The sequence below is a fragment of the Pagrus pagrus genome (genome assembly GCF_965226575.1).
Source record: "Pagrus pagrus genome assembly, chromosome: 20".
NCBI lineage: Eukaryota > Metazoa > Chordata > Actinopteri > Spariformes > Sparidae > Pagrus > Pagrus pagrus.
In genome coordinates, this window is record NC_140207.1 from 20,830,250 (window position 1) to 20,842,850 (window position 12,601).

The window sequence follows — 12,601 nt, forward strand, 5'->3', positions numbered from 1 at the left end:
TATGCACAAAGTTCATTAATATACATTCACGACCGCACCAAAGCCCCTAGCTTTTTCAATACAAGGACTTGGACTGAGCAACACAATTCAGTTGCTCATTTCAGGAAGTGAAATTAATGTCATCTCTTTTTAAGGTCAGAACCTCCCTTGCACCATTCAGGTATTTATTTAACTCCACTCGAGGGTTATTGTTACCCCTAAATAATAAATAATAATAAATAAATCTCCCTTAGTAATAAGGACTGTGAGAAAGCTGTGTGAATGATAAGATAGGTGCCAAAGGGGTTGCTGTCAAGAAGTAAAGTTGATGGACATTACAGGGTGAGTCATAAAATTGGGAGGGCTACCTCAAGCTCGATCTGGTTTTTCATTGGGTACCATGTCTGGTACTCAAGGAATACAGTCCAGTTTGTCTGAAAATTAGCTCATTCATCAAAAATACCTTAAACTTCCCACAAGTGTCAGCTGTAGCACCTTTACATGTCATTAAAGGCCTGTGGCCCCGAGAAACATACTGGCAAGCCCACATCAATAATGCTGTGTGCAAGCGCCAAGCCTATTAGCAACTAACAGGAGCAGAGTTTAAGGGAAAACTGACTGACTGCAAAATGAGGGATCTCAGGACCTGGCTAAAGGCCTGCTGACAGAAACTTGGTCTTAAAGGAGAGCCCCACCTGAGGCAGGTGGAAATTGAATATAGTATTATATTGCCTGTAGCTTTGTGTGGTGCTGGAACTTGGCAGGAGAACAGTGAGCGTGGTAGAATCTAAAAAAAAGCAGACTTGAGTAACCCCCTTTAATTGAAAAGAGGAGAACTGTCTGCATCATTTTAGCGATGCAAGCTATATATGCCAGCACTCACATTTCATGTCAGCTCTGATAATGCACCGCTGAAAAGTCTGCAAAATGAGGCAAACTTGAGAGCCTCAGTCCCTGCTGAAAGATGATATTAGAAAATATTTGTTTCATCTCCGACATAATAGGATTAGTAGGGATGTGAAAGCTTTTCCAACCAACTGATGGGAGCAGGTGAGGAGAGACAGAAAGAGCCTAACTCTGGTCTTCACGTAGGTCTGAATTTTCTCTTTTTCTTTCTCGTCTGTCTTTCCAATCTTTGACACTTCTTCCTCTGGTCCTTCTCTTTCCCTCCCGACAGACTGACCAGTAACTGATGCTCCATAATTACCCAGGTGAAGCTTGAGCGTTTCCATATGAGTGACCTGGCTTGTCGAGTCTGTCAGATTAACATAATGTGTGTGTTTTGTCTCTACTGTTTAGCCCTTCCCAAAGTATCCCATACACAACTTTGTGGAATAAAAGGTGGAATCTGCAGAGAATTGGTGGAGGGGCTTTTGAGGAAGGGGACAATAGATTTTTATTAATGGTGTGCCACTGACATTAGCCATGTTCACCTGAATGTTGCATCTGAGTGCTGGTCTCCGCTGTAAGGTGATATGCTTGTTCTGTACTTCTGTATGTTTTAAAGTCTGCTTGTCCGTCCATTTGGCTCACGTCTAAGTACCAAGTACAAAGCAAAGGAAACACATAGTTCTGCTTGTCTGGAGCAGGGCAGTCTCCACTTATGCCTCTGCATTAATAATAAGAGACGCTTAAAGTAGCTCAGTTTCTCTCCATTGAAAGAAGAACGAATAAGAAAAAAGGTAGAAACAGGCTCGTTTGGTGAAAAAATAATGAGGTTGTTTGATGTTATACATATTTGAACATGTTGTGGCTGTATGGAGGGTATTTATTGTAACACAGTAGCAGTAGTGAATTTGGTCCAATTAGCTTAGACCTTAACTGATATTTACTGAATTGCACTGACATGGTCCCCAAAATCTGAGCTACTCACTTTCTTTCTGGCTCATGAACAAAGTTGACTTTACCATTCATCCTCTTTCATGCATACACACACACACACACACACACACACACACAGTCAAAAGATGAAAATTTTTGTTTAACTTCCCTTTTGAAACCGTTATACACAAAAAAGAAATAAAGGTTGAAGACCAATGACCAAACTATGACCCTCATGAACCATATTAACACAGCCGCCATTTTCCTCTGACATTACACTAAATGTGGGAAGCACAAATGTCACACTGTGATACAAAATTTCCTTTCCAATTTATTTGAACGGTATTGACAATTGGCACAGTTGCACACTGTGTTATGGAACACACTGATGTAGCTGCCATAACAATTTAAGTGCACTCTTGCACTTTAACTGGACACACTGAAACAGCTGACACACTGAAATTGAAAAAACAACAACAACAACATGAAACTAAAGTGTATTAAGTATTCTTACTGCGTCCCTGAACACACTGATTGTCACGTAGGACTCTGTGGCCTGTGAAGTCCATCCAAAGCAGGTGAGCACAATTCTCTATGTAGACCGAGAGCTTTCTCCACTTTTGCTCTCATCATAAAAGAGCTGGAATGGATTTTTTCGGTTAAATAATTTCTGCTTGGTATTCCATACCTTGGTTCCAGTGTTTGTAGCATTCGCCGAAAATCTTTATTCTCAACCACGTTGTACGGGCGAGGGTCCATGAAAATAAACCCAGCGATGAACTTGTGATACTGACAGCCCTCAGGGATCAGAAAGGAAGCTTTGCTTCAAACACTGCATTCACCACTGCAAGTTGGCTTACAACATAAGCATTACCGGCTTTCTCATAGAGGAGATCAGGGTGGTGGTGTTGCAAGTGGTTTTGCATGTTTGTGGTGTTGCATGTGTACTTCACTTGTACCAGTCTTTATTGATTATGTTTGTCCTATTTAACTGGGCTGGGGCATCTCTTAACGTAACCTTCTTAACATTGCTGTCCACCATTATCCCACTGCAAACTTCTTCTTCTGCCGATTCACTTCTGTTCAAGTTTTTACTCATTCATGTGAAAAGAGCCACTGCGAGGAGTCATAAAGTAGCGACCCTGGGGAGTGAAATTGTCAGGGAAATCCGTTTACAGCACCTTCATTTTTTTTATTAGAATACTGATATTTGGTGCCAGCGTAGCGATACTTGTAGGGGAAGGGGGAAGGACCACAATATATTGACGTACATACTTTGTTGCACCCCTACATACTAGCTAACACTACTGTTGGATACAACACTGTTTTGATGCAATACAATTAGGAAGCCGTAAACTGATTCAGAAATATCAACGCACATCCTGGAGACTTTTGTCTACACTTGTAAGTCAAACACACAGGTTGTAATCAAACGGTAATGTTAGCTAGGAAGTTGTTGAATGCTAACATCAGCTAGCAAGTTATCAAATATGTTGTTTTACCTTGAAATATGGCCAAATGTGCCTCCAGATTTTCACTATCCATCGTCTTTTCAGTTGCTGATCAATTGGGAAGCTGTAAAATGACAACAATATGCGACATTACCTACCTACCACTTGCTACCTGGGACACAGCAGCATTCAAGTTTCTCACCCTGAGCGTGACCGTTGGAGGAAAATGGCTGCCGTGTGAAGAGATTTTTTTCTCCCCAGCTACTTTCTCCAGCTCCAAATGTGGGATTCCAAGGCGATCCTATGACAGATGGGATACCTAATCCCGAGTGTTCTGGGTCTCCTAGATGGGCATGCCTGAAATACCTCTGCAGGGAGGCATCCAGGATGCATCCAATTAGGATACCTGAGCAACCTCAACTGCCTCTTCTCAATGGAAGAGCAGCAGTTCCTGCCTGTAGCCTATCCTGAAAGTTGAGTCCAAAACCACCATGCATCATGCAAAGAGAACTAAATGTGGTTGCTTGTAATCACCACGTACTTCTACATTAAGATAAAGGAATAATTGGGAAATTGAGCTTCCGGTGAGTCATGTCAACAACGTTCGTGTTGTTGACAAGAAAACCACAGTTTGTAAGCTATGCTATGTTAGTGTTATATACGCATCCACAGGCAACACGAGAAATATGGCAGGACATCTCCACAGGCATCATAAAGAAGTACACTTAAATGAGAAATCTACACCGATAACACAGCCAACTCTGTCGTCCTCACTTAGAGCTAAACTTCCACAAAATTCAAGTGGCACCAAAGCAATAACTAGCGGTATAGGGATATTTGTAGCATCAGACATCCAACCTTATTCAATGGTGGAAACCCTGGATTTAAGCATTTAATTAGCAAACTTGAACCACCACGAAATGCCAAGCAGGTCACATCTTACCCTTAAGGTTCACCCTTATGCCTGGCTAAATACCACAGAAACATAAAGCCACCTTCATTAGCATCATTCCCTCTCCCCCACACTATGCAGTGTTTTCTTTGGGGCCGGCAAGCATGAGAACCCGTCCATCATTATCCATGTTCAAAATGCCTTATTCTTTGGCCATTCAAAACAATCCGGGCATCAAAGGACAGCCTCCTGGTTTCCTCAAGTCCCGACATCATGGTTTTTACTCCAGCGTCTGAGATATAACATAATTCAGCTCTTTTTATGCTCACATTGGCATAACAACCCTGGATCCTAAACAAACAAACTTAGAAGAGATTTCTTTAAGGGGAGGGGATACAAATTATGTCGATTTTTCTCGCTCAATCGTCTCTGTGAAATAATGATTCTGGCTGGAGAGAAAGAGAGACCACCAAAGGGGGAAATATATCATGCCAGCAACAGAGACAATGTACAAAGGATACATCTGATGTTGCTTTAACAATTAGAGATGTTTTCTTAGTAAATTGACAAAGAATTCTCAGTCACATCAATGAACCAGAGAAAGAGCTGAAGCAGTTGTTACATATTTTGTATTTACTGGTTAAAAAGTGACTGACAAACAAGCTGATTTACAGTACAAAAAAACCCATGTGACAAAACCCTCCTGTTCCATTTCCAATAGAAAGAGATTGGCTGCGGATTGCAAAGAATCCCAAGCAAAGATGAGTTTAGGGAAGACAGACAGAGTGTGTTACATTCATTACCTCCGTCTGTCTGCTAACATATAAAGATATCAAGTGTGCTCATCCTCTCCCCAAGCTCTGCAGCTAGTTCATTTAACTGGCAATAACCAGACCACAGGTCCATTCATGCTGGCAGAGAGGGAGTTAGAAGATCTGGTCGGGTAGACTGTTGGAATGACAATAAACTTAGAAATGTATGAATGAGACTGGAAGGAGAAGGGCTGAATAAAGGAGCGCTGAGCAAAGGTGCAAAAGTGTTTTTATGTGAAATGAAGAGGTCGGATTTTAACACGGACAATAAAGTGCCTATGATTAGGGGTGGGGGCCGCAGGAGAGAGGGTTCATATTCTGTCCTGTCCCACGAGGATCCGTGAAGGATCTGACAATAATGGTGGTTAATGCAAATTCAGACGCAGATTTTAGGGAGATTTTAGATCTAATGTTAAAATTAAATAGTGTCTGGCTTGAGGCTGTGATAACTTCTCCCACTATTTAATATTTTCTCCGCCAAGGAGGTTACTTTTTTCACCTGTGTCCGTTTGTTGGTCGTTTTGTCAGCAGAATTACACAAAAAACTACTGAACAGATTTCCATGAAAACTTGGATGGAGGATGGGTCTTGGCCAAGACTAGACCCCATCATGTTTTGGTGTGGATCCTTGGGAGATAGCTAGTTAAATTCAATTCACAATTATAAAACTGTCACTGTTTGAATGACAATGCGAGTGTTACTACTTGCTGGTTAAACAGCAAATGATTGGCAAGAACATTTTTAACAGTACTTAAAATAAACATGGATAGTTTGCATAGTTTTATGCATTTATAAATAAAGTCCCTTAACTATGATGGATAGAAAGTACCTTAAATAACAGAACACCCAGGTGAAACTTTATTACACAACTCTAAAAGAAATGGTGAGTAAAGGTCCTTTTTTGCGTTTTACCTTGATCAGCGAGTGGAGGCTTCTCTCTCCAAACATGTCCTGGAGGAAAGTGTTGTCCTCTGGGCAGCTGACATGAGGCTGCAGCTGCGAAGGCAGAGCTGCCAGCAGCTCATACAGACCTGCAACAAGGAAGAGGAAACAGAGGGTTGGTATGGCAGTGGGAAGTATGACTACATGCATTACATATACACCCGGACAACACATGCATTTGTAAACATATACCCAAATGCCTATACCAAAGCTTTTATAGATTTTAAGTCACACTCACACACAAACTCATTTTCATCTGTGGACTCGCTCTGTTTCTCTGTCTCTTCCTCAGATCTATATACACACAAAAATAAACACACACCCGCAAGTACTAAAAGGTACATAAAAAATACTGTGCTCTTCTGCTCGTCACTGGAAGGAAAAGGAAACATAGAGGCAATAAAGCATTTCCCCCTAGCCTATGCTTCCCGCTGTTGTCCCAGCCTTTCCTGTTGTTTGAGGAACAATGCTGTCCCCAATCAGAAAGAAGTCCAAAAAACTTCATGCCAAGCAGCTAGAAATTCCACTTTTGATTAGTTTAAAAGTTCAATATTAACCTTCTTCTTCGCAAGCAAAGACATGGCACACATGCCTCAGGAGGATTTCCATCCTCACATCTTTCTTGCCTGCAAACAATCAATGTCTGGAGTAAAATGCACGTGTGTTTGCTAAACAGAAGTTTTGGAAGAAGTACTCAGGATAATTTCTATGTGGCTGTTGTGCTGGTTATGGTTATTTTTATATTGAAAGCCTAAGATGGTCATGTACTGTTCTGAGGTAACCTTTTGCACTTAAAATAACTGGGTTTGAGGTAAGGGAATTGAACAGGTTTGGCTGTAAACCAACTGAACTCATGAGTCAACAATGACAGTGGAATTTTGCATTTATCCAGGCCTATGTGGCCTGTATACAGGTCATCAGCATGAGCAAAGTTTGTTGGTGACGTGAGAGAAAAAGGGGTGCATGGATCAGCAGTCGCATAGATGAGTCTGATTCCCTTCAGAATCACACATGCTGAAATCTGTAAGGTCTTTTGAGGTTTTGCTAACCCGGCTTATGACTGAATAATTTAAATTAAATTTACAGGGAACCAGACTGGGGAGCTGATAGTTTCAAAATTAAGCACAGGGGAGATGAAGCACTCAGAGGGAGAGACCGCAAAACTAGTGTGAGTGTGGTTCCTTCCAAACACAGTCCTGGAGCACAACTAATGGATAGTGGTGGCAGATACTTTTTGTTGCTCTGCTCTGGTCTTCAGCGTGGCTGTAATGCACTAATCGAGGGATAACATTAAAGGTCAGGCCCAGAAAGAGTACACTGAAGCCAGGTAACATGCATCAAAGACCCCCTTACAAATGCGCCAGAAAGACCCCCTACATTCAAAGTCCTCCAACATAACCACACAGAGCTTGAAACCTTTTGAAGTAACAAGTGATCATGTGAAGAAACTCTAAATACATTCACAGTGGAGCCATCGAAACGTCCAAACAAACTTTAGCGGCTTGGCTACCTCCCTGAGAGCGTCTTTCATCAGAGCAGAGTGAAAGAGAGGGGAAAAAAATGCACCACAGTGTAACGTGTAGCTGAAAATGATTGATTAAAAACAATGGTTGACGTCGTTGGCTGAACTGACTGACTGACTGAACTGGCGGGCTCTCCAACTGGGTTACAGCAAGTGTGTGTTGGCAGCTCAGACCATTTGGCAAGAGAGCCATGGCTAACTAACTTGCTGCTGCTGGGCAGTCAGACAGATGGAGTGTCATCTGCCACTCTCAACCCTCTGCTTTCCATTTGGAGGTGATTTTGGGTTTGCAACAAGGAGATCTTTAAGCAGACGCACAGGATTTATCAAGATTATATCCTGTCCTGTTCTTCAGCTCCCAACATGGATTCTGCTTAATGTTAGCACCTCATACCTCACTGCTACAAAAGTTCTGTGCTAAAGAAAGCAGCATGACAATGGAGAGAAATAGCCACTGAACACGAGAGAGGTTTTACACACAACATGTGAACCAGTCATTACAGCGACCCCAGTGGTTTCACTCAAGCTTGGTGTGTCATATTGTCCCTGGTATGTGATTATCCGATGCCTGGTTCTGTGGTCCTCATCACCAGAAACGTTCTAGTGCTTTAGCTAACAAACCTGCCTGAGGGCAGTTGGCATGCTCAATCTTTTAAAAGTTGGAACTTTCAACAAAACATCTCACATAATAAATTACAAAAAAGATTTAAAGGGACATTGGGATGAGGTGAAGGGTGTAGGAAGGGTGTTGAGAGTGGGGGGAAAAGATATGGTAAGATCATTACTATTGGCAGTGCTGAGATACTGGGTAGGAGGAGATGAAGGGGATGAGGGAGGGAAGGAGAGACTGAGAGTCCCAAAGCTTTAAGCTCCCCCAGGTGCAAAGTCTCCCCTTCTGTCTACACTTTCAGTGATTCAAATTTTTATTCCTTTTGACACAAATTCCTCCCTATCCAAGCCAATGACACATTATGGTAAACACATCAGCTCCATTAGCTGATCAGAAATGATAACATCATGGGAAAAAATGATAAAATGCAAGCTGCCACTGTGCTCGACTTCTTGGGTCACCATGTCAGGCTGAACCCTGTGAACTAGAGAAAACCCAGTTTCAAACAACAACAGAAAGATGTATAGGAGCCAAGAGTTAAACAAGGACTGTGCAAAGCTGAAATTAAATATAAGAATGTATGGGTGGACAAGCGAGGAGGAGAAATGAGGGTAGAAAGAGAGAGAGAGAGGAAATGAGCCAAAAAAACAACCACAGCGGTGGTAAAATCACTGCGTGTGGACACTATAAAAAAGTGGAAAGAGAAAAAAAAACAGGGCCAGATGTATGGACACATGTATCTATGTAACATCAGAAACCGTGTCCAGCACAGACAGCACGAGACAAAATGAGAGAGGGGGAAAGAGGAAGAAAGGAATCAAGATCGCGCCAAGCCTTCACCACTAAAGGGTGGACTGACTTGTTTCTTGCAGGGCTGGTCTGGCTTCATTTGATTTGTTTTGGCCAGACTATTCTGGACCCTCTCGTGCGGCAGCTGTGTCTAGCAGAGCTGGCAGAGTCTTGTAGTAGACCACTAGGTTCTGTTGTGGCTAGTGCTGGACCAGCCCAGAGGTCCTGATGACCAGCATGATGTTGCGCAGTATGGCCGCAACAGTCTTCAGAGAAAGTGGAGAGGCCAGGGCCTCTGAAGCTTCCCGTATGGAGGAAGTGACCACTTTGACTGCCAAACAGCACTTCCCCTCTCACGCCCACACCGCCACAGCGGTCAAAGAAAATAATAGTGTTTTTCACAGACTCTTTTATGTAAAACACAAAAAAATCCCAGACAATGAAATGCATTAAACATGATGTGCGTCAAATTGCTAGTCACATAGGTAAAAGCAGTGCAAAGCAAGGAAATGACAGGGACTAATCTGACAACACAGGGTTTTTGCGTGGTTGTAAATATCACCCTTGCCATGAAATTGTAACTTGTCACTTGGCACTATTTACCTACACACCACACTCGGCCAACATGTGGTGCTGTGAGAGAAATTTGTCAGTTTGTTCATGACTTACATGTCGGACTGTACAGCACAGATGCTAATGGACCCCACTTCCATCTTGTAACTGAGCTACATACAGAAAGACAAACTTTCTGTCATGTGAAAATTAACTTGTTCGAATACAGGAAATGAATGTCAGGTTTCAACTCAATTTCCTCCCCCCTGCACTTTCTCCTAGGTGCTGAATGAGTTATTGAGCTCCCTCATATATGTTTCAGGAACATATAGAAAGAAACAATGTTTATGAGGCTAACCAGACTGGTGGGGGGATGAGGGGGTAGATGGGAATGTAGTGGGTCACTATTTCAAACACTGCCTTACTAACATGCTTGGGGGCCATCTCAGACAGGGATAGCAGCAAAAAAATAAGATAAATAAATAAATAAAATAAAAAGGCAGCTGCTGACTCTGTCGACTAATCCACTCAGGCTTTGATTTACACCCTTGTTATCCATCTAAAAGAGGAGGAAAGGCTGCCTCAAGCATAGCATAGGAAGACACAAGCCCTTTTAACAGCAACTAAGACCTTTCTTGAAAGCAAAAGAAGCATGATGTGTAACACAACAGCGTTTTTGTCTAGTGTGACGTTTTATATGCACATGCACCCTGTTATATGGCTGTTGATCTCGACCTCTGATCAGACAGTAAGGAGCTCCAGGACCTCATTGTCTCCCCAAATTTTAAACATTTCGGTGGTTGTTTTTGTTGTCTGAGTTAGCTACTCACTGCTGCTAGCTCTCCAAGTTGTGGGTCGTACCTTTAACAGCTATATTCGGCTTGGTTACTACTTCGGCTCTCAGCTTTAAGGAGGAACAACGATGCCCCAATTCTGCCCTTGTACCTTTTATACAGAACAGTGAGACTGAATTAAAGGCAAAATAGTCCCTTCTGAAACAGGCTGTGTAAAAGCGGCTAGCAACAGAGAGCAAAGAGGAAAATGAATTGAAGCAAGAATCAGTGAGAAAACACAACATCTGAGACACATACATAAATAACATCTGAATAAAACATGTGTGCAGACAGAAGAAGAATGATGACTATAAAGACAACGATGAGAAGGAACACCATGAAAAGACCGCGGAGTGAAGGCTTTCGGCAACAGGAAGAAATAACAATTACCGATGATGATTCCAGCACTACTGTAAACACATTTCTGTCCAAAGGGAGAAACTCTAGACAGACAGACAGACAGTGGGTGGGAAGACGGATTCAACCTGAGTTGGGTGCCAAACAAAAGGAGAAGTGTTTAGGTCGCCTTGTTCACAGCCAACACAGGACAGGACAGAATATGTCATCGGTCCACTCCCAGCAGAGGGAGCATTGGTTCTCAGGATTAAGTGACCATATGACTGGTGCAGCATCCTCTACCAGACATAAAATTACATAGTATTAAAAGATGTACTAGCTTAGCAACGCTGCAATCTTCAAACATAACTTACAATGAGCCCAGCAGTATTCTGTTTGGGATACAGTGGTAGACCATGGAGGAGTGTAAAGAGGGGTAATATACACTGTCCCAAAAAAATATGGGAACACTTAATCAAAGTCAAAAACCTCACGGATATCAATCAATCAGTCTAATTAGGAAGCACAAGTGATTATGAATCAATTTCACCTGCTTTGGTGCAAATGAAAGTGACAACAGGTGCAATAGAGAGGCCAAAGCAAGACAACCCCCAGAAAGGGAATGGTTTGGCATGTGGTGGGCACAGAAAATTGCTCTCTCCTTATCCTTCCTGACTGATTTTTCTCTAGTTTTGTGTTCTGCTATTGTTCTTGTCACTACTGGTAGCATGAGGCGGTACCTGCAGTCCAATCAGGGTGCACAGGTAGTCCGGCTCCTCCAGGATGGCACATCCATATGTGTGGTCGCAAGAAGTTTTGCTGTGTCTCCCAGCACAGTCTCAAGAGCATGGAGGAGATACCAGGAGATCGACCGTTACAGAAGGAGAGCTGGACAGGGCCGTAGAAGGGCATCAACCCAGCAGCAGGACCGGTATCTGCTCCTTTGTGCGAGGAGGAGCAGGAGGAGCACTGCCAGAGCCCTACAAAATGACCTCCAGCAGGCAACTGGTGTGCATGTTTCTGACCGAACTCTCAGAAATTAGACTCCATGAGGGTGGCATGAGGGCCCGACATCCTCTAGTTGGACCTGTGTTCACAGCCCAGCACCCTGCAGCAATTGGCATTTGCAAGAGAACACCAAAATTGGCAGGTCCGCCATTGGCACCCCGTTCTCTTCACAGATGAAAGCAGGTTAACACTGAGCATATGTGACAGGCATGAAAGAGTATGGAGTAGGGGTGTAACGGTACATGTATTTGTATTGAACCGCTTCGGTACGGGGTGCTCGGTTCGGAACGGAGGCGTACCGAACGAGTTTCCACACGGACATATTAAGTAGAGGACAGCACGTTTGGAGCATGCTGCAGCCGCACATGCGCAGTTGCGCACACCGAGACACAACAAACAGCAGTTGTAGCGGACGTCATGGCTAATGCCGCTAGCATTTGCAATAAGCCAGAGCTTGAGGACCCTCCCGCGACATTAAGGTCTCCCGTTTGGGAACACTTTGGCTTCCCGGTGAAATATAAACAGGGACAAAGAGAGGTTGATAAAACCAAAGCGGTTTGCCGACATTGTTCATCTGAGATCGGGTATGTTTCTGGCAACACGTCAAACCTGTTAACTCATTTGTAACGGCACCACCCCCACGTGAACATCGCTACAACGAAGAGAAAGACGAGCGTAGTACAAACACAGCTCCCCACCGCATTTAAAGAGCCTCTGCCTGGTGAGTCAGATCGGGCTAAAGCAATAACAAATGCCGTTGGTGTTTTTATAGCTGCAGATTTAAGACCCTATTCAGTGGTAGAGAAAACTGGCTTCAAACACATGATAAAGGTAATTGAGCCCCGATATTAATTACCTTCTCGCCCACATTTTAGCCAGAAAATCATACCGGGCCTTTATGAAAAAACAAAATCTGCTATAATCTGAGCAACAACTTGAAACTGTTCAGTGTTGCAACTGTTCAATTTTGCACATCAGATGGAGCAAATATTTTTTGTAAGAAAAAGTCTGAGCCAATGTAGTTTATTTTTATTTTGTTTTTCAAAATATCTAC

The 12,601-nt window shown here is 42.9% G+C and overlaps 1 protein-coding gene across 2 annotated transcripts in view; it reads right to left on the minus strand.

Moving 5' to 3' along the window:
* Positions 1-12,601, minus strand: part of mpp7a (MAGUK p55 scaffold protein 7a) — a 147,664-nt gene that overhangs the window by 86,175 nt on the left and 48,888 nt on the right. For both annotated transcript variants that reach the window (XM_084340178.1, XM_084340179.1), the window contains exon 3: positions 5,868-5,986. In XM_084340178.1, coding sequence (XP_084196304.1) covers positions 5,868-5,986 — 119 coding nt within the window. The remainder of the gene's footprint in view (positions 1-5,867; positions 5,987-12,601) is intronic.